Here is a 23,688-nt window from a genome sequence, read left to right as displayed (position 1 = left end):
CCTGCTACACTTTGCCAGTGAACATCCAATACATTTCCAAGTTCATGCCTTTTCTCACATCACTTCCTCTCCCTGGAAAACCCACATCTTTGGAGGCAACCACAGCTCCCTCCATCCCAATACAATGATAAAAGTTGTGTATTTTCTGCCAGAAAAAATGCATACATGCACATAAACACAAACTTTATATAAACTATCATAGGATTCACTACCTCCATTCTGCAAAGTAGATTCTAGATTAACGACTCCTAACTTACACATTGCCCAGTATACATAATGCTTACAAATACTAATAGCAATAAGTATTAAATAAGCAATAAGCAATAAGCAATAAATATGCAAGCAAATATACAACAGAGCAAAGGCTGATATAAGCATTCATACTGGCTTATGAAAATTTGTCTGAAAGAACTGTTTAAAACATGAAACATAAAATATACTTGAGTTTTAAGTATTTATTTACAAAGTTCTTCCTAATACAACTGCTTTTAAAATATAGCAATAAAGGACCATTTACTATTTAAAAGTGGTACATATGTGGCATAGAAAAAAATCTATATAGTCAGTTAAACTATTATAACTGGTAACTGAAAATTGTTAAGTGACAATTAAACATTTGCAGTACTCCCTCAACAGGTAGGAAATAAAAATGCATTTATTCATAGGAACTTGATTAATTTGTATTACTGACTTAAAAAAAAAGACTACTGTGAAAGATAACATCAGGGTTTGAAAAGTATTTTACAAAAGCAAATAAATGTATTTCAGTTTTACACTTAATTATGAGGCCATGATAAAAATTTGACCATACACATATCTATGTATTTTACAGCAGGTTAGCCAACTTTAGAATTATTTCATAAAGAATATAAACAATCTTTACCACAATTTCCCCATGGTCTTATCCTTCAAAATAAAATTCCACACACTATCAAACTAAATCAAGATTTGCTAGTGGCTAAAATCATCATAAGTATATTGTCCCTTAAACAGCTACAAGTATACACCAGTATCATGTTTGTGCAAAATATACATTATTTTCTAATCTTTCTGCCCTTATCTCAATTTGCAAGCATATTTTGAAACCATCTCCTTTAACTGTTATTCTTGTTAATAGCGGCAAATCTTTTAAAATCCACATGCTGTATCTTTATTTATAAAATAAACTGCAAAAGGAGCAGTTAAATAACTACTTTAAATAGCACATGTGGACCAAGAACCCACTATTCAGAGATCTATGCAGGTTTTTATCTAGTAAGTACTGTGGTATCACTTAATTTCTGAACAAATTGAGATACACAGATATTTATTTCCAAAAATTCATTCATGGACACTATACAAAGAGATTCACAGCAGTATTTGGCGTCAGCCAATAAAATTTATTTACTGCATCACGTGGCAAAGTTACTAATATCATGAATAACTTAAATGATTGGTCTTCAATTGCATTCAACAAAGAAAAATTACATCAAAATCAATATAATTTTTTACATGAATTAACTCAAAAAATGTAAGAGGTTAATCTTACTCTTTCAAGAAGAAAATAAAATGGCATAGTTTAGTGTTACCTTCTTTCCAGCGTTCACCAAGTGCTAACAACAAGTACCATTTAAGTCAGTTTCTTATTTGAATATGAGGTTGTTTAAAAGTTTCTACAAATTAAGATTTTTTTAAGCTTCATATCAAATGAGTTGTAGATCTACTTAAAGTATGACTTCTCCTTTCAAAGAAGGAAGGAAGGCTGACAAGGGAAGGAGATGGGATGCCCTGTGAAGACAAAATATTGTGTATTTAAGATTTTTTCTTTTAAAAATTGTAATATATAGTTTAGTATCATACATGTCATTTTTACATTTTACAAATTATCATAACAAGACATCTGAAAAATCTAAACTCTTTAAATAAAATTAGGGGGAAGGGCGAGGAGAACACATAATTAAAACTATTTTAGCATTCTGAAAACAAGAAACAAATGGATAGACTAGTTTACTACATATGAACTCAGTTGAAACAGATATATGCTTAGTGTTTCAGGTTTTTTTAAAATTATAAATTAGAGTATAAGTTTTGAGCTTAAAAAGACAAACCCTAGTGGTTTCTTCTTAACTTAATCATAAAGCAGAATTAAGAGGAGTAAAATTACTTCGTGGGAAATAATTTTCTAAATTAAAAGTCATAAACTATGAAAGAGTTTTTATATTATGTATGCAACCCATATTTATATGTCTGTGTTTGTGTGTATGTATGATTTTGCTCCATGTAAAAGTTGAGCAAAACAGCAGTGCTTCTGATAATAGAGATTATTAATATACTAAGCTGTCTAAACTTATTGTTTCAGAGTGTCAAAGTTAAATATCATCAGATTTTTAATAACAAAGAAACATAGACATGAATACCAAACACTCAAGAGGGAGTGTAAATCAAAACAAATTATAAAGGTACTGTTTTATTTTAGCAGATATTAATGGCTAACTGCAACTAAACTTAGAGCCAGCAAGGTAGCTAGCTATAAGTTCTCATCAACTAGGTAGTAAATAAAATGAAGTGTTTAAAGAGCTAGGTTGGTAAAGTATTACCATTCAAGTGATAGCAAAGAAATGATTTAAGTAGATAGTATAATAGTTTACATTTTCCTCAGGTAAAACCTTTACGATTTGCCATATTAAAAGCATAAATTTTACATAAATGTCATAAATCTAAGATTAAGAATCAGATCTGTAATATAAATCCACTTCACAGGACAATTACTACTATTTTTTAAATAATCATTTTCATAAATAAGAAAATCTCTAATGGGACTGATTTTTTCTGGACTTATAAGTAAATTACCTTGCAAACATATCTTTATGTGCCAATAAGCAAAGAAACTCTATTAAGCCTATGTTGTGAATTCAAAGCAGTTATAAAGTCGTGAATTCAAAAGTCCCCACCCACCTAATAAGTAATTCAGTGGAGAAAAATACTTTCTTTTTTCACAAATGCAAACTTCAAATAGCTAATAAGCTCACATTAAACTTCACGAGGCTTGTTTCCATTACTGGTTGGCATATCTCCTAATTCTTCACAAATGTCAAAGATGACTTGGATAGAACTTTTTTTGAAATTTGAAAACTCAGTATTTCCTTCTAGCATCTCTGAAAAACTAGCTCGTGAGGCAGAATGACGTATAGATCGAAACCAGGAGTTTTGAGAGCGCCCACCAGTAGAGTTTGAGCGCTGAACATAACCATGCTTAGTAAATCCAATTATAGTGCTTGTGGAAACAGAATGGGTAATCTGTTAGAACAGAAATAGGCAATTGAGAAGAGGACATGAACGTCTTAAAGATATTTTAGGTACTTCTTATTTATGTTGTCTACATAAAATTGACAAAACCATAAATAATATATATTAATTTTCCAAAATTCTTCTATTAAATCCAATTATCTTCATTTGAAAAGCAATGTTTATAATAGTTACTATAAATGCAGGAAATAAACAAGGGATAGTACTTTGGACTTCAGAAAGCTTACAGTCCAATTTTAGTAAATGAATGCTAAATTTTGTCAATTTCAATATATTTTTCATTAATCAAATTTCTTTGCAAAAATTTATATCATCAACTAAGTACAATTTCTCTCTCACTGGAAGGTTAATCTTGATTAAAAGTTCTGTATAAACATACTCATATTAGCTGTAACCTTTGATGTATATTAACTAACGACTTAACTAGCTTTATAAAAAAATAAGTTATTAAGCATTATGTGCCTTTTCTGTGTAAACTTTAACAATTAAAGGTAACCATTTATAAAACACCAAAGCACTCCCTTTGTGTATATTAACTTATTTAATCCTTACAACTACTACTTTAGATTCATTTTACAGACAGTGAAATTGAAACAGGAAGATCTCTAATAAGCTGACAAAAGTCACACAGCTAGCAAATAGCAGAACCGGGATTTGAACATGTGAGTTCCAGAGTTCATGCTCTTAACCATTACTCAAACTGCCTTTGAGTACAAAATCACATTATACGTGAGTGTGTGTGTGTATTTACTCTCTACAATAACACCATAGGTAAGTACTATTAACCTCTTTTCTCTCATCTGCAAAAATGGGGATAAGAGAGAATAGGAAACTTGCTGAAGGACATACAGCTAAGAAGTGACAGTCACTTGCTTTTCTTAACCTTAGTAGGTAAGGTTAATAATTTTTACAAAGGACAGATACATCACTATTTAGTGATAATAATAAATGTTAGAAATGCCCTTAATATTAATTAAATGACTAAAATTCTGACACTGTTGGGAATTTGGATTGCTCAGGAAACATTTAAAAATATATACATGAATTTAGAACCCATATCATCCTTTGATATTCACAGCTTCAGAGATTATATATTCATCACAGAAATAATGAAAGAAATAAAACTCAGTCTCTGCTATATTACTGGAGCCAATCTATAAATAGAACCATAGCTATTTACATCAGTAAAGTGATAGGCCAGATTGAAACATGTTTCTTAGAGACCTACAACTCAATCCCAATAAAATTTCATATCAAACTACACATTAAGTAAGTCTCTAGTTCATTAAGTGAGGTTTTCTCAGTTACCTAACCCAGTAAAGAGGTCAGATGCTTAGATATATCCAAAAAATTGATGGAGATATTAATATTTCCATCTTTAAAAAGTTAACAAATTCCACACCAACTTCATAAATTTGGAGTCATTTAGCCCATTAAATCAAAATCACTTACTGCTAATGAAGATGTGCTAGACAGACGACTCATTACATGCTTATCATTGCTAGAAGGACTTCTTCCCTCCACTGAACTTTGGGATGTCATAAGAGCCCTTCGTAGAGCTCTTTTTGGAGTTTTGGAGAAAGAGAATGCTCTTGTAACCTAGAGTTAAATTACAATTAATTAAAAAACCTAGACAAATCTAACTGATTAGAACAATTATATGTAAACAAAGCCAAATTCACACCAAAAGTTTTTCTATAAAAAGTATATAGCAAAATTAGAATCTCTTTGGACAAAGCAGTGAGAAAATGTAGTACATTGTAGATTACTCCATCTTGGTTTCATAGAGCACCTACACTAGTCCAGCAGGAGAAAGTGGGAGGGAAAATTTGGCATGAGAGAAGAAACCTGGGTGTTATCTGATTCTGCTACAATTTAGTTGTGAGATCTTTGATCCAAAGTCACTTAAACTCAATTTCTTTAATTGAAAAAGTGTAGGAGTTTACTTGAATCATCATTGTTAACATGTTTATCTACTATACATCATACATGTTAAATGCAGAGATTCAATGATGATTAAAGTATAAAGCCTCCCCTCAAAGGCAAGGAAAACAACAACCAAGACTTATAAACCTAGCAAGTAGACTACAGTTGCAAAATTTTACCTGTAAAATTAAAAGTCTAGTTCTACTTTTAAAAAGCCCTATTACCAACATTCTTGTGTAGTCCTCAACAACTTCAATACTATAAGGTAAGTAACAAAGCTATCTTCATCATTAGAAGTCTGAAACACACTTATGGTAAGGAATAGATCCCAGGTTTCCTGACTCTACTGTGTGCCCTTTGCTGAAAAATATCTGATTTTTAACATGAATGCAATTCATGTTAAATGCAATTTCTAACATGAATGCACACGTATCTATACCTAAAACACCATCAGAAGTATCATAGTAACTATAATGGGAAGGATAACAATTTGTTATAATTACTGTGCCAAAGAATTCACTGAGCTAAACTATTATCTCTGTAGGCCATTGCCTAGAACCAAAAACAGCTTTATTTTATACACTACCTGATGGCTATGGCAATACTATTTTAATATACTCTGAAAAATACATTTTGGAGATATGCTGAATAATAATTTCACTAAGACTCACCTTTTTTGAAGTCTTTTTTATTGCTCTAGATGCTCTACTCAATGTACTGTCCATATCTTTCGTATTTACTTCAAAGGATTCTGGATCAGCAGTGTAAATAAGATTCTCCTGTTGAAAATTAATATTTTTATTTTAAAATAAACAAAATAAAGATACACAACTGTTCCTAAAATCAAACCTTTAAGAACTTATATGCTCACATAGGGAGCATATATAAATGAAGCTACTCAAGATTTCTGATGGGTTTGATATAAGTTCTACTCTGAAATTTATTTAAGGCCTCAAAAAGTATATATAACAGAAGAACAAAAACTGATTCAAAGAATCAGATTTTTATATTTTTTACAGTGTGTGTGTGTGTGTGTGTGTGTGTGTGTGTGTGTATGAGTATAGAAATATTTCCTCTTCAACATGGCAAAAGTTCTCAAATGATAAGACACCGACTCAGGGCTTTTAAAAAATTTACTATGCATAATATTTGAAATGTAGGAAAGAGCTCAACTGAAGTTGCCTAATATCTGAATTTACAAACATTTCTTAGTAACAAAATTTCACAACTGGGAAGAATTCTGTGGTTTAACACAGTATAAATCAGGATATAGTTAAATGTTTGCTGCCATCTTGTGGTTAATTTTACTTTATGAAATATCTTCATTAACTGTTTATATTTCAGTTCTAGAATTATCAGCCATCCTGTGGCTAGTAATTCAATAGATTTTATTTTAAGGAAATTTTTCCATTAACCGTTTACATTTCAGAATCATGGTTATACATTTAGAAAGGACTGCATAAGCCATGTAGTCAGGCATTGTGATAAATGCAGGAGTAATCTCTATAATAGGCAATCACTATACTGCAGAAATCCATTTTATATATGGATATCTAGAACTATGAGAAAAAATTCTTCCTTATAATGAGCAGTTTTTTGGCTTTACAAAAAGCTGTCTGCATCTCTTTTCTCATCAGCACTCTGTTGTACACACTAGCACTGTATTTCCTTCTATGAACCTTTTTGTGGAACAATCCTTTATTTATAACAACATATTCTTGGCCCACAGAAATTTTTTTTTTTTTTTTTTTTGGGCGGTACGCGGGCCTCTCACTGTTGTGGCCTCTCCCATTGTGGAGCACAGGCTCCGGACGCGCAGGCTCAACGGCCATGGCTCACGGGCCCAGCCGCTCTGCGGCATGTGGGATCTTCCCGGACCGGGGCACGAACCCGCGTCCCCTGCATCGGCAGGCGGACTCTCAACCACTGCGCCACCAGGGAAGCCCCCCACAGAAATTTTTAAAGAACAAATCAAGGGCCAGAGGAGGTGGTGGAATAGAAGGAAGTGGAACTCACCTCTTCCCACAAATATACCACAAATACATCTACATGTGGAATAATTCTTATAGTATACCTGCTAAATGCCAGCAGAAGATCTCATAAAACCAAGAAAGATGACCACCTAACAGGTAGGGTGAAAGAAAGAAAACGGGAATTGGGATGGGATCTGTGCCCCTGGGAGGGTGCTGTGAAAGAGGAAAGGTTCCCTCACCATGGGAAGCCGCTTTACCAGCAGGGGAGATCAGTGGGGAGAGAAAGGGAGCTTCAGAAACTTGGAGGAGAGTGCTGCAGCCAGTGTGCAACAAGAAGAACATAGACCTGCACAGAAGGCCCTGGCCATCTCACTGCAATCCCCAGCCTAGGACCCACATCTGCTGGTACACACAGGGGCTAGTGCTAAAACTTGGGCTTCAGAGGACAGACCTGAGAAGACTGGCATTGGCTGCATGGAGACAGCCTGAAGGGGCTGGTGTGGTCCACAGCTGCAAACAGGGGCATGCACAAGAAGGAGTCCAGATCTGTCACTGATGTCCCATTGTTAACCCGCAAGCTCAAAGGGAGGGGCGGGGCCTGGAACAGCAGCCTCATTCTCGGTGTGCTCAGAGGGTGAGGCTCTGCCTCTGTGATTTGGGAGCGAGCAAGCTTGGGTGAGCTGCCCACACATGGAGGCAGGGCTGAAACCCTAGCCTATGGCCAGCGGCCGCACAACTTCAGAAGCAGGGTTGAAATCTGAGTGTTCCAGCAGCTGTGATATCTGCGGATTTGTGCATCTGAGACAGTTTTGTAAACCCAGTGCCTGCAGGACATCGGCGTAGATTATTGGCGCTCCTGTGGCTGGGGCAGGTCTGGCGATAGCAGGCTCTGCTGGCGCTCACACACAGAGCCGGGGCCGGGGTCTGGGCTGACTCAGTAGCTCCTACGGTGGGTCCAGATGCTTGACCCAGTCCAGGTGCACGACCATGGTATACCAGTGCTTGAACTCAGTGGTTCCATGTCAAAAGATCTATGCTAGTGGCTTTGTGAGCACAGCACCTGAGAGATACCCCAGCTTACTGTCTGAATTCCCATGGTTGAGGTGGGACTGAGGGCAGTGCCAAAGACAGTATACATTGGTGAGCCAACACGACAGGTAACAAGCAAAACCACAGAGCGACTTCCCAGTAGACAGCTTCTGCAGAGGAATAATCAGGGGTTCCTCTCCCAGCAGGGGCATTCAAGCCCAACTACCTCACACCAGTCCAGAAACAGAGCTGGTGGCATCTACTCCAACAACTGGGGTGCAGACCCTGCCCCTGACAGAGCTGTGACAACCAAAGAGCAAAGAGGAGGCCACACTCAACATCAGTGCAGGCTCTGGTCATCACGGTAACAATCATACCCCCTATCAAGGGGATAACAGCTAACACACACTAAAGAAAAATGTGGCAGACATCCATAATAAAAACAGCCCTTGAACAAAAATATTACACTCACGAGGGCTACACAGGGAAACACAAAAAACAGCCCTTCAAGACCACAGCAGATAACTATTTCTCCTTAATTCAGAGTCAGAGAAACAGAAGTAAAATGAAGCAGAGGAAACACTCCCAATTAAAAGACCAAGAGAATTCCCCTGAAAGAACAATGAAACAGACATCTGCAGTCTAGCAGATCCGAGTCCAAAAAGGAGGTAATGAAAATACTGAAGTAATTAAGCAAGTCTATCAATAGAAATGCACATTACTGTAAAAAGGAACTAAAAACTATAAAAAGGAGGCAATTAAATTAGAAAAATCATTTCCCAAAACAAAAGCTGAACTCGAGGCAATCAACAACAAACTGGATAATGCAAAAGAACTTATAAGTGATCTGGAAGATAGAATAATGGAAATCACCCAATCAGAACAGCAGACAGAAACACAAATGAAAAAAAAAAAAGGAAAGCAATAAACGAGACCTATGGGATAATATAAAGTATCCAGATCTATGCATAATAGGGATCCCAGAAGGAAAACAAAGAGAAAAGGGGATCAAAAATTTATTTGGAGCTTCCCTGGTGGCGTAGTGTTTGAGAGTCTGCCTGCCGATGCAGCGGACATGGGTTCGTGCCCCAGTCCAGGAAGATCCCACATGCCACGGAGCGGCTGGGCCCGTGAGCCATGGCCACCGAGCCTGCGCGTCCGGAGCCTGTGCTCCGCAACGGGAGAGGCCACAACAGTGAGAGGCCCGCGTACTGGAAAAAAAAAAAAAATGTATTTGAAGAAATTATGGCTGATGACTTCCCAAATATAAAGAAGGAAACAGATACCCAGGTACAGGAAGCACAGAGGGCCCCAAACAAGAAGAACCCAAACAGACCTACACCAAGACATATTATAATTAAAATGACAGAAGTTAAAAGATATGAGGATTCTAAAGGCAGCAAGAGAAAAACAAAGCGTTAATTACAAGGGAAACCACATAAGGCTATCAGCTGATTTCTCTACAGAAACATTGAAGACCAGAAGGGAGTGGCAAGATATATTCAAAGTCTTGAAAGGGAAGAAGCTGCAACCCAGGATACTCTAGCCAGCAAGATTATCACTTAGGATAGAAGGAGAGATAAAGAATTTCTCAGACAAGCAAAAACTAAAAGAATACAGTAATATTAAACCTATCTTAATAGGAGTATTGAAAGGTCTTCTTTAAATAGAAAAGAAGCAAGAATCTAGAGGAAAGAGAAATATCTCAACTGGAAAGTAAATCACTTAAATAAGCCAGTATACAGATTAAAAAAATAAATTTTTGTGAAAGCAATGATAACTACAATGAACACCTAAAGAATAAACATGAAGATGTAAAAGAAGACATCAAAATCATAAAATGTGGGGGAGGTGAGTATGAAAAATATACAACAGATTCACAAAAACCAAAAAGAACAGAACAAAAGCGTAATACAAAAGAAAACCATCAAACTACAAAATGAAAAACAAAAAGAAAGGAACAAAGAAGAAATACAAAATCAACTGGAAAACAAGGTTTAAAATGGCAATAAATACATATCTACCAATAATTACCTAAAATGTCAATGGACTAAATTCTCTAATAAAAAGACACAGAGTGGAAGGTTGAATAAAAAAACAGAAGCTTACAATATGCTGCCTACAAGGGACCCACTTTAGGGCGAAGGACACACATAGATTGAAAGTGATGAGATGGAAAAAGATATTTCATGCAAACAGAAATGACAAGAAAGTGGGTCTAGCAATACTCCTATCAGACAAAAACAGACTCTAAAACTAATGTAATAAAGATAATAAAGGACACTCTATAATGATAAAAGGGTCAATACAAGAAGAGGCTATTACACTCGTTAACATAACACTTGTTAACATATGCAGTATAGGAGCACCTAAATACAAAAAGCAAATGGTAACAGACATAAAGGGAGAAATTGACAGGAATACAATAGTAAGAGACTTTAACACCTCACTCACACCAATGGACAGATCTTCCAGATATAAAAATCAGTAAGGCAAGAGAGATCCTAAATGATACAACAGAACAGTTAGACTTAATTGCTATTTTCAGGACATTACATCCCAAAAAACCAGAATACACATTCTTTTTAAGTGCACATGGAATAATCTCTAGGACAAACCACATACTAGGACAAAAAACAAGCCTGAACAAATTTAAGAGGATAGAAATTATTTCAAGCATCTTTTCTGACCACAAAGGTGTGAAACTAGAAATCAACCACAAAAAGAGAAATGAGAAAAAAATGATTACATGGAGACTAAAAAACATGCTACAAAAACCAATGGGTTGATGATGCGATCAAAGAGGAAATCAGAAGATACCTTGAAACATATGACATAAAAACACAACCATACAAAATCTATGGCATGCAGCAAAAGAAGTTCTTATAAGGAAGGAAATAATAAAGATCAGAGAGAAAATAAATAAAATATAGATTAAAAAACAAAAGAAAAGAGCTGGTTCTTTGAAATGGTAAACAAAATCAACAAACCTCTCTTCAGGCTCATCAAGAACAGAGAAACCAAATAAAATAAGAAATGAAAGAGGAGAAATAACAACCAGTACAACAGAAATTTAAAAAACCACAAGACAATACTATGAACAATTATATGCCAACAAATTCAACAACCTAGAAAAAATGTACAATTTTCTAGAAACATACAACCCACCAAAACTGAATGAAGAAGAAAGAAAATTTGAACAGACCATTCACTAGAAGTGAAATACAATATGTAATGAAAAAACTCCCTGCAAACCGAAGTCAGGACCACATGGCTTCACTGAGGAATTCTGCCAAGCATACAAAGAAGAACTTATAAAAACCCTCCCCAAGCTCTTCCACCAAAAGATTGAAAAGGGGACACTCCCAAAGGCGTTCTAAAAGCCACCATCACCCTGATACCAAAACCAAAAACAATACCAAAAAAGAAAATTAAAGGCCAATATCTTTGATGAATATAAGTGAAAAAATTCTCAACAAAATATTAGCAAACCAAATCCAACAACACATAAAAACAAGATCATATACCACAATCAAGTTGGATTCATCCCAGGGTCACAAAGATGGTTCGACATACAAATATCAGTGTGATAACACCACATCAACAAAAGAAAAGACAAAAAACACATGATCATCTCAATAGATGCAGGAAAAGCATCTGATAAAATTCAATGTCCATTCATGATAAAAACTCTTACCAAAGCGGGTATAGAGGGAACATATTGCAACATAATAAAAGCTGTTTTGACAAACCCCCAGCCAAGATAATACTCAATGTTGAAAAGCTGAAAGCCTCCCCGCGAAAATCTGGAACAAGACAAGGGTGCCCACTCTCACCACTTCTATTCAATATAGGATTGGAAGTCTGAGCCACAGCAATGGACAAGAAAAAGGAATAAAAGGTATCAAAATTGGAAAAGAGGTAAAACTGTCATTACATGCAGATGACATGACACTAAATATAGAAAACCCTATAGACTCCACACAAAAACTATTAGAACTGATAAATTCAGCAAGGTAATGATACAAGATTAACATACAGAAATCTGTTGTATTTCTTTACACTAACAATGAAATATCAGAAAGTTAAAAAAAAAAAAAAGAAAAAATCCCTTTTAAAACTACATCATACACACACAAAATATTTAGGAATAAACCTGACCAAGGAGGTCAAAGATTTATATGCTGAGAACACTAGAAAATTGTTAAAGGAAACTGAAGATGATTCAAAGAAATGAAATCATGCTCTTGATTGGAAGAATTAATATTGTTAAAACAGCCATACTACCCAAAGCAATCTACAGATTTAATGCAATCCCTATCAAGTTACTCATGACATTTTTCACAGAACTAAAACAAATAGTTCTCATATTTATATGGAACCATAAAAAAAACAGAATTACCAAAGCAATCCTGAGGAAAAATAACAAGGCTGGAGGCATAACCCTCTCAGACTTGAGAGAATACTACAAAGCTACAGTAATCAAAACAGTGTTGTATTGGCCCCCAAACAGACATATGGATCAATGGAACAGAACAGAGAGACCAGAAATAAACCAACATACCTACAGTCAATTAACCTTTGACAAAGGAGGCAAGAATATACAATGGAGAAAAGACACTCTCTTCAGCAACTGGTGCTGGGAAAGCTGGACAGCTGTATGTAAATCAATGAAGTGAGAAGACACCCTCACGCCATACATAAAAATAAACTCAAAATGGTAAAGAATTAAATATAAGACAAGACACCATAAAACTCCTAGAAGAGAACACAGGCAAAACATTCTGACATAAATTGTACCAACGTTTTCTTAGGTCCGTCTTCCAAGGCAATAGAAATAAAGGCAAAAATAAACAAATTGGACCTAATCAAACTTATAAGCGTTTGCACAGGAAGGAAACCATATAAAGAAAAGACAACCTACAAAAGGGGAGAAAATATTTGCAAACGATTCAATCAACAAGGGATTAACTTCCAAAATATACAAATAGTTCATACAACTCTATAACAAGAAAACAACCCAATCAATAACTGGGCAGAAGACCTAAATAAACATTTCTCCAAAGAAGACATACAGATGGCCAAGAGGCACATGGAAAGATGCTCAACATCACTAATTATTAGAGAAATGAAAATCAAACCTACAATGAGGTACCCCTCACACCAGTCAGAATGGCCATCATTAAAAACTCTACAAATAACAAATCCCAGAGAGGGTGTGGAGAAAAAGGGAACCCTCCTACACTGTTGGTTGGAACGTAAACTGGTGCAGCCACTATGAAAACAGTATGGAGGTTCCTTAAAAAAACTAAAAATAGAGTTATCGTATGACCTAGGAATCCCACTCCTGGGTATATATCCAGAGAAAACTATAATTCAAAAATACATGCACCCCAATGTCCACAGCAGCACAATTTACAATTGCTGAGACATGGAAGCAACCTAAATGTCCACTGACAGATGAATGGATAAAGAAGATGTGGTATATATACAAAATGGAATAGGGACTTCTCTGGTGGCGAGCTACAACTACTGAAGCCCACGTGCCTAGAGCCCATGCTCTGCAACGAGAAGCCACCACAACGAGAAGCCTGCGCACAGCAACGAAGAGTAGCCCCCATTCGCCACAGCTAGGAAAAAAGCCCGTGCGCAGCAGCAAAGACCCAATGCAGCCAAAAATAAATAATTAATTAATTTAAAAAGAAAAAAAGTTTAAAAAAATGGACTGACTACCCCTCAGCCATGAAAAAGAATGAAAGTATGCCATGCAGCAACATGGATGGACCTAGAGATTATCATACTAAATGAAGTAAATCACAAAGAGAAAAGACAAATACCATATGATACCACTTATATGTGGAATCTAAAATAGGACATAAATGAACTTATTTACGAAAAAGAAACAGACTCACAGACATAGAAAATGTAAAAACTTATGGTTACCAAAGGGGAACAGGGGTGGGAGAGGGATAAACTAGGAGTTTGGGATCAGCAGATACAAACTACTATATATAAAATAGATAAACAACAAGGTCCTACTGTATAGCACAGGGAACTATATTCAGTATCCTATAATAAACCATAATGAAAAAGAATATGTGTGTATATATATATGTATGACTGAATCACTTTGCTGTACACCAGAAAGTAACACAATGCTGTAAATCAACTATACTTCAATTAAAAAACATAAAATTTAAAAGTCTGTTAATTTTTCTAAACAGTTAGGTAAATACTTTTAATAAAGTATTTACTTTATAAGCAATAATAATTATACCTCAATGTCTTTAAGATCAGATTTAACTATAATAAACTGTATGTTTTATTCCCACAGGAAATGTCCAAGTACTATACTGAAAAAGGTTATCTGTCTATACATTCTCCTCCATCTATGTCATTTGTGCAAAGATGAAGGGATCTATATCTATCACATGTCTCTCCCATATATAATGAAGAAATCAAATTATCTTTTTTTTCTTTTTTTTTTGCGGTATGTGGGCCTCTCACTGTTGTGGCCTCTCCCGTTTGCGGAGCACAGGCTCCGGACGTGCAGGCTCAGCGGCCATGGCTCACGGGCCTAGCCGCTCCGCGGCATGTGGGATCTTCCTGGACAGGGGTACGAACCCGTGTCCCCTGCATCAGCAGGTGGACTCTCAACCACTGCGCCACCAGGGAAGCCCCCAAATTATCTTTTAATGGACCTAGATTTCATCCAAGATCTACTACAAGCTACCTGATTTCTGGTGAGTCATTTAACTTCAAGAATTTGATTTTCTCATATATCTTCACTTTAATCTGTACAGGATAAAAATGGTTATATATTCATAATGGCATTTGATTTTAAGAGACTGGACTAAGAAAACTGCATTGGCAACTTGCCTGACAGGAAAAACAACTTGCTACAATTCACCTATTGATCTCAATAAGATAAAAGAACAATAGAACAAAATACTCTCTCACAGATAGCCAAGTCAAAGAGCACTAATGAAAATACATTATAAGTCCCAAAAGCTTCACTACAGCAGAGTCAAAGGAGCTGTAAGGCTATGAGGCCTTATATATGAGGCCCTGTCTGTAAGCTAGGGACTCAAAGAAATGTTTCATGTGTCTATATTTTTAAAAATTTCCTCCAAAGCAACTTTTAAATCAGTTTTCCTCAATAAACACAACACAAACTCTCCTTCATCCATAATTAACAAGTCATTAGAAACGTAGACGTTTAGTCTGTATATTACCATGGAGTTTAAACTTTCATTATAATAGTGGTTTAAGAACTTACAGCATCTGCTTTACAAATGGTGTTGGCTACATGTCGACACAGCATCTTTAGCCAGTTTTCTTTTGGAGGTTCCTCTGATGTCATCTGGAAACTGAGCAGCACATTTGCCTGCTCTGTAGGTGGCCTCACAAGCAAGGCAAAAGCATTATGGCAATCTAGGGTTCCAGAATAATCACAAACATTAAATGTTACTCCTTGGAAAATGACAGACTTAACACAAGTTCCCTCAGAGCAATGAAACTCCAAAAAATTATCTCTTCTCTACCTTTTCTGTCCCCTCTGCTTTTTTTTTTTTTTTTTTTTTTTTGCGTTACACGGGCCTCTCACTGTTGCGGCCTCTCCCGTTGCGGAGCATAGGCTCTGGACGCACAGGCTCAGGGGCCACAGCTCACGGGCCTAGCCGCTCCGCAGCACGTGGCATCTTCCCAGACCAGGGCACAAACCCGTGTCCCCTGCATCGGCTGGCGGACTCTCAACCACTGTGCCACCAGGGAAGCCCTCCCCTCTGTTTTTAACTGGACAAAGAATAGCATCATATTAAGTTGAAACACTGGAAAGAATTATAATAGTATGTACCATGTGAGGAACCAACAATGATATTGTTAAGTAAGCAGTATTTTCCATGACATTTCATATTTTCTTTGATGGAGTTTTAAAAAATTAGATTATATCATTTCTTAGAATTCTAGAATTTAAGTTTTAAAATAAAGTGACATTGTAAGAATAATTCAATAATTCAACCTATTTAAATCAAGTTCAAATAAATAAAATACTCAAATTGTTACAAAATGTTTTATGACCAAGATGCTAAAACAGAACCTATTTTAAACAATGAAGTCTTCCCTAATTATAATCCAAAAATATAGAGATCATTTAAGTGAATGTTCTATGTAACCTTTAATAAATCCAGAATTTGACAATTGAGTAAAGATAGCAATGTAAGTTGCCATTCAAGGGTTTTTTTATTGTTTCTCTTAAATTAAAAGCTTTCCATCATTTGAGGATGGGATCAGTAATGGAACCAGTTTACACTGTAAAAATATATGCCTAAACAAGCAAAATATTGCCAGGCATGCACATCACTAGGTACTATTTTAAAAACTGATACTGCGCCAGTAGGTATAAACTTTTCCCAATTTCAGGCCTTCAAAGAATCCTCTCTAACACTCCCAAAGTATAGAGTAAAAGCTTTCCTTAATACACATTTGAGCCCATGTTGAGTCTACCATAGTTACTTTAGGTGTACTTACTCATGCACATCTATTCCTGTCATATCCTAAGTGTATCCCTAACAATACAGCCATTGGCAACAGGGAAGGTTATAAGCTGTGGGGCACAGGTAATAGACTACAATTGTCTTTGGATTCTGAAGGAATAAAAATAAGTTTTAGTGTGGGAATGGGCTCTATTTTGACATGTAACCACTTAAAAGCTCTCTGTCCCTTAAGAGATGAAGATATCCTTCAGACTGAGATAGTATTTTCATTTGAACTAAAAACCTCCCAGTTCCTAGAGATGTAGTTGAAGTATAAGAACAATTACTTTGCCAGAACTAACCAACAATATTTAAAGATAATATACCAGCTTAAAAAATATATATAAGGGAATCAAACTTTCAATGAATATAAACTATTTTTATCTAGCCAATAGTTTATCCAATGACCATACCTTCTGTCTCTCGTATGTCTAGCACCTTCTTAATCTGAGAAAGAGGCATTAGATGAATATGCTTAAGAGAAGCTGGGGGTCGGGTCTGGCCATGAGGACTCCTAAAAGTGCCAATAACCTTGTGTCGTTTTCTTGCTATCTGATTATAGAAAAAAAAAAAAAGTCATCGTGAGTAACATAAAAACAAACACCAAATGCTTAAAAGTTAAATGGCACTAATCACATAAATCTATATGCAGCTTATTTAACTACCAGTCATTCCAAAATTATTATCTGATAAGCATAGTTACTATGTGACAAATTCATACATGTAACTATGTAGCAGGAATGCTCATGTTTATATGAGAAGAGCTCAAAAGTCAGGAAAACAGGATATATGGAAAAGACCCCAGAGGTGTGAAAGAACTTAGAAGCACTGTGAGAAGTAACAGGATCAAAGGATGAAGGAACCTTCAATAAAAGGCCTTGAATTCGGAAAGGGGAATAGTTGCTCTGGGATTGCTGCCTTGGGTTCAAAAGATAATTGATTTCAGTGTAAGAGCAGAATACACAATTATCTCAGATGCTTTGCAAGGCACTGAGGATAAAGGAGTGAATAATACAGAAATGGTTCTGGCTCTCATGATACCTACATACTATTGACAAACAGGAAAATTAGAGTAACTAAATAATACATTAAAAATTGATACAAATTATAAAGTCAAGGTGCTATGTTAAGATATAACTTTACCTAAACTGGGAACTCATGCAAAGGAAGACAGGTAAAGTAATGCTGGAGAAGACAGGAGCAAAATCAGAAAGGACCCTGGGACTCATGATGTATTTGAGTTCTGTGAATTTTATAAGGTCTTTAAATTTATTGTTTTCATTTCCATGAAATCCTAGTATATTATTTTGCCTTTTTAAAAGAACATTTCTTTGAGGGTTATAATCATCAACTGAAAGACATTAACACAAAATGATTTAGATTAAGTTACTTAATGAATTGAGATTGACTGGTCATCATCATGAATATGACAAAGTAAGGCTGAAAAATGTACTGTTGATAGCTTGTGTTGGCTAATGAGAAAAGATCAAAAGGCAGTCAGTATCATATTCACATTGATGCAGAAATATGACACAGATCTATGATACATATCAAATATTAAAGGCCCATTTACATTAATATATGAAAAAAGCTGATTCTTTAAATAATTATTTCCACTGTACTATTTGAATATACTTTTAATTTAGCTAAGCAAAATAAATAATTTTAAGTTTCATTTTTAAAAAGGAAAAACAATGACAAGTGCTAATATTGATGATACAAATGCTAGTCCATCAAGGTAAAAACTCAAAATATAGATACATCACCTGTCATGTTTAAGTGAAGTCAGTTTAGATCTTATCTATTTTAAATGCTTCTAACTTTTATCATTCTCTTCATTCCAAATTTGCTCAAAGTTTTGTTTTTTTTTTTTTAAACAAGCTAAAGAATAAGAGTTTATAAATCTAAAAGTCCAAATTATAAATTTGGAGTTCAAATTTAATGTTAGAAATAGAAATGTTACAGTTAATGTGATTCTGACATGGAGACTAAGAGAGAGTAGAACAAAAAGTCACTGAATTCAGGAAGATGAAGGAAGTGAGAAACCAGGGTATCAGATAACAGACTTGGAGGCTACAAGGAATGACCAATGGCAGGAATTAAAATGGAAGGTAAGTCAATGAGCCAGTTGTAGAAGACTTCACAAAAATTGAAGGGGATGTAAAATTTAAAGTAAGTCTCAACTATCTAAGGATTAAGAGGATAAAGACCAGAATGGATTAGCAAAGGAAGTACAGATAACCTAACCTATTAGATGAATGGAGCCAGCTGACCTATGAACGTCAACAGGAAAAACTTACAAAAGCTTTAATGAAAGCAAACAAACAGAACTACTAAGCAGCTACATGGTACTCAGTGAGCATGATACTGCAGATTCAAATAAAATATGATCAAAAATTGACTCTACCTAGTCCCTGTTCTCAAAAGCAGAGCAGGCTAAAGCTCTCATTACAGGGGAGACAAGTAGTTCAGAATTATCTGCCTCATGATTTTTTATAACTTTCTCAGTTCAGGGTAAGGTCAATTGTGTACAGTATTTTCACTGCCTTTACTTCTGTGTTTTGTGACAGTACTGACCAAATGAAAATACCATTTTCCACTAACCTCACAACAACAAAACTCTTTAACACAAGTAAATTTTTGGTGAGATTTTATTGCACCTGTAACTGTACCTGGCTTGTTCTCTAAGATTCCGTTGTATTTATACTTTAAAAACTAATGTGCAGGAGACCTTCAAGATGGCGGAGGAGTAAGACACGGAGATCATCTTCCTCCCCACAAATACATCAGAAATACATCTGCATGTGGAACAACTCCTACAGAACACCTACTGAACGCTGGCAGAAGACCTCAGACCTCCCAAAAGGCAAGAAACTCCCCCACGTACCTGGGTAGGGCAAAAGAAAAAAGAATAAACAGAGACAAAAGGATAGGGATGGGACCTGAACCAGTGGGAGGGAGCTGTGAAGGAGGAAAGGTTTCCACACATTACGAAGCCCGTTCACTGGTGGGGACAGGGGGGTGGGTTGGGGGGAAACTTCAGTGCCATGGAGGAGAGCGCAGCAACAGGGGTGCAGAGGGCAAAGTGGAGAGATTCCCACACAGAGGATCGGTGCCGACAAGCACTCACCAGCCCAAGAGGATTGTCTACTCAGCTGCCGGGGCGGGCGGGGGCTGGGAGCTGAGGCTTGGGCTTCGGTCAGATCCCAGGGAGAGGAATGGGGTTGGCAGCGTGAACACACTCTGAAGGGGCTAGTGCACCACAGCTAGTCGGGAGAGAGTCCGGGTAAAAATATGGAGCTGCCAAAAAGGCAAGAGATCATTGTTTTGGGGTGCATGAGGAGAGGGGATTCAGAGCACCGCCTAAATGAGGTCCAGAGACGGGTGCAAGTCGCGGCTATCAGCACGGACACGAGAGACGGGCATGAGACACCAAGGCTGCTGCTGCAGCCACCAAGAAGCCTGTGTGCAAGCACAGGTCACTACTCACACCTCCCCTCCTGGGAGCCTGTGCTGCCCGCCACTGCCAGGGTCCTGTGATCCAGGGACAACTTCCCCGGGAGAACACATGGCGCACCTCAGGCTGTTGCAACGTCATGTGGGCCTCTGCCGCCGCAGGCTCGGCCCCACATTCTATACCCCTCCCTCCCCCCAGCCTGAGTGAGCCAGAGCCCCCTAATCAGCTGCTCCTTTAACCCCGTCCTGTCTGGGTGGGAACAGATGCGCTCAGGCGACCTACATGCAGAGTCACGGCCAAATCTAAAGCTGAACCCCAGGAGCTGTGGGAACAAAGAGAAAGGAAATCTCTCCCTGCAGCTTCAGGAGCAGCGGATGAAATCTCCACAGTCGCCCTGATGTACCCTGCATCTGTGGAATACCTGAATAGACAACGAATCATTCCAAATTGAGGAGGTGGACTTTGGGAGCAACTGTAGACTTGGGGTTTGCTTTCTGCATCTCATTTGTGTCTGGTCTTATGTTTATCTTAGTTTAGTATTTAGAGTTTATTATCATTGGTAGATTTGTTTATTGCTTTGGTTGCTCTCTTCCTATTTTTTTTTTTAATACATAGATTTTTTCCCCCTTTTTCTCTTTTTGTGAATGTGTATGTGTGTGCTTCTTTGTGTGATTCTGTCTGTATAGCGTTGCTTTTACCATTTGTCCTAAGGCTCTGTCTGTCTGCTTTTTTTTTTTAGTATAGTTTTTGGCGCTTGTGATCATTGGTGGATCTGTTTTTTGCTTTGGTCGTTCTCTTCTCTCTTTCTTTTCTTTTTTTAAATTACTTCTTATTTTTTTATTTTTAATGACGTTTTTATTTTTTATTTTAATAACTTCATTTTATTTATTTTTCTTTCTTTCTTTATGTCTTTGTTTCTCCCTTTTCTTCTGAGCCATGTGGCTAACAGGGTCTTGGTGCTCCAGCCAGGTGTCAGGCCTGTGCCTCTGACGTGGGAGAGCCAAGTTCAGGATACTGGTCTACCAGAGAACTCCCGACTCCATGTAATATCAAACGGCGAAAGCTCTCCCAGAGATCTGCATCTCAAAGCTAAGACCCAGCTCCACTCAACAACCAGCAAGCTACAGTGCTGGATACCTTATCCCAAACAACTAACAAGACAGGAACACAATGCTACCCATGAGCAGAGAGGCTGCCTAAAATCATAATAAGGTCACAGACACCACAAAACCACAAAACACACCACCGGATGCAGTCATGTCCACCAGAAAGACAAGATCCAGCCTCATCCACCAGAACACAGGCACCAGTCCCCTCCACCAGGAAGCCTACACAACCCACTGAACCAACTTTAGCCACTGGGCCAGACACCAAAATCAATGGGAACTACGAACCTGCAGCCTGCGAAAAGGAAACCCCAAACACAGTAAGTTAAGAACAATGAGAAGACAGAGAAACACACAGCAGATGAAGGAGCAAGGTAAAAACCCACCAGACCAAACAAATGAAGAGGAAATAGGCAGTGTACCTGAAAACAAATTCAGAGTAATGATGGTAAAGATGATCCAAAATCTTGGAAATAGAATGGAGGAAATACAAGAAGTGTTTAACACGGACCTAGAAGAACTAAAGAGCAAACAAACAATGATGAACAGCACAATAAATGAAATTAAAAATTCTCTAGAAGGAATCAATAGCAGAATAACTGAGAAAGAAGAACGGATAAGTGACTTGGAAGATACCATAGTGGAAATAACTACCGCAGAGCAGAATAAAGAAAAAAAGAATGAAAAGAACTGAGGACTGTCTCAGAGACCTCTGGGACAACATTAAACATACCAACATTCGAATTATAGGGGTCCCAGAAGATGAAGAGAAAAAGAAAGGGACTGAGAAAATATTTGAAGAGATTATACTTGAAAACTTCCCTAATATGGGAAAGGAAATAGTCAATCAAATCCAGGAAGCAAAGAGAGTCCCATACAGGATAAATCCAAGGAGAAACACGCCAAGACACAAATTAATCAAACTACTAAAAATTAAATACAAAGAAAAAATATTAAAAGCAGCAAGGGAAAAACAACAAATAACATACAAGGGAATCCCCATAAGGTTAACAGCTGATCCTTCAGCAGAAACTCTGCAAGCCAGATGGGAGTAGCAGGAAATATTTAAAGTGATGAAAGGGAAAAACCTACCACCAAGATTACTCTACCCAGCAAGGATCTCATTCAGATTCGATGGAGAAATTAAAACCTTTACAGACAAGCAAAAGCTAAGAGAATTCGGCACCACCAAACCAGCTTTACAACAAATGCTAAAGGAACTTCTCTAGGCAGGAAAAACAAAAGAAGGAAAAGAACTACAATAACAAACCCAAAACAATTAAGAAAATGGTAATAGGAACATACATATCGATAACTACCTTAAATGTAAATGGATTAAGTGTTCCAACCAAAAGACACAGACTGGGTGAACGGATACAAAAACAAGACCCGTACATATGCTGTCTACAAGGGACCCACTCCAGACCTAGGGACACATACAGACTGAAAGTGAAGGGATGGAAAAAGATATTCCAAGCAAAAGGAAATCAAAAGAAAGCTGGAGGGCTTCCCTGGTGGCGCAGTGGTTGGGAGTCTGCCTGCCAATGCAGGGGATACGGGTTCGTGCCCCAGTCCGGGAGGGTCCCGCGTGCCGCGGAGTGGCTGGGCCCATGAGCCATGGCCGCTGCACCTGCACGTCCGGAGCCTGTGCTCCGTGACGGAAGAGGCTGCAGCAGTGAGAGGCCCGCGTATCACAAAAAAAAAAAAAAAAAAAAAAGCTGGAGTAGCAATTCTCATATCAGACAAAACAGACTTTAAAACAAAGACTATTACAAGAGACAAATATGGACACTACATAATGATCAAGGGATCAATCTAAGAAGATATAACAATTGTAAATATTTATGCATCCAACATAGGAGCACATAAGGCAAATGCTAACAGCCATAAAAGGAGAAATCGACAGTAACAAATTCATATTAGGGGACTTTAATTCCCCACTTTCAACAATGGACAGATCATCCAAAATGAAAATAAATAAGGAAACACAAGCTTTAAATGATACATTAAACAAGACGGACTTAATTGATAGTTATAGGACATTCTATCCAAAAACAATAGAATACACTTTCTTCTCAAGTGCTTATAGAACATTCCCCAGGAGAGATCATATCTTGGGTCACAAATCAAGCTTTGGTAAATTTAAGAAAACTGAAATCATATCAAGTTTCTTTTCTAACCACAACGCTATCAGACTAGATATCAATTACAGGAAAAAATACAAACATATGGAGGCTAAACAGTACACTAGTGAGAACCAAGAGATCATTGAAGAAATCAAAGAGGAAATCAAAAAATACCTAGAGAGCTTCCCTGGTGGCGCAGTGGTTGAGAGTTCGCCTGCTGATGCAGGGGATGGGGGTTCGTGCCCTGGTCTG

At 37.0% G+C, this 23,688-nt stretch overlaps 1 protein-coding gene across 9 annotated transcripts in view; it reads right to left on the bottom strand.

The window, feature by feature from the left end:
• Positions 1 to 475: 475 nt before the first annotated feature.
• The window catches only part of ECT2 (epithelial cell transforming 2), a 63,947-nt gene continuing 40,734 nt past the window's right edge, over positions 476 to 23,688 (bottom strand). For 4 of the 9 annotated variants that reach the window (XM_079922953.1, XM_079922952.1, XM_079922955.1 and 1 more), the window contains 6 exons: positions 17,161 to 17,299; positions 15,493 to 15,647; positions 5,883 to 5,990; positions 4,738 to 4,884; positions 3,009 to 3,276; positions 1,649 to 1,767 (listed from right to left, as the gene is read on the bottom strand). In XM_079922953.1, the coding sequence (XP_079779079.1) occupies positions 3,010 to 3,276; positions 4,738 to 4,884; positions 5,883 to 5,990; positions 15,493 to 15,647; positions 17,161 to 17,299 (816 nt within the window). In that variant the 3' untranslated portion in view covers positions 1,649 to 1,767; position 3,009. Of the gene's footprint in view, positions 1,768 to 3,008; positions 3,277 to 4,737; positions 4,885 to 5,882; positions 5,991 to 14,537; positions 15,009 to 15,492; positions 15,648 to 17,160; positions 17,300 to 23,688 lie in introns of those variants that run through there. The other 5 variants (XM_079922956.1, XM_079922958.1, XM_079922957.1 and 2 more) reach the window with 2 other exon arrangements.

Source organism: Stenella coeruleoalba, assembly GCF_951394435.1.
Source record: "Stenella coeruleoalba genome assembly, chromosome: 5".
In the NCBI taxonomy this organism is placed as follows: Eukaryota; Metazoa; Chordata; class Mammalia; order Artiodactyla; family Delphinidae; genus Stenella; species Stenella coeruleoalba.
Note: the sequence above shows the minus strand (reverse complement) of the source record. Positions and strands in the feature narration are given on the sequence as shown.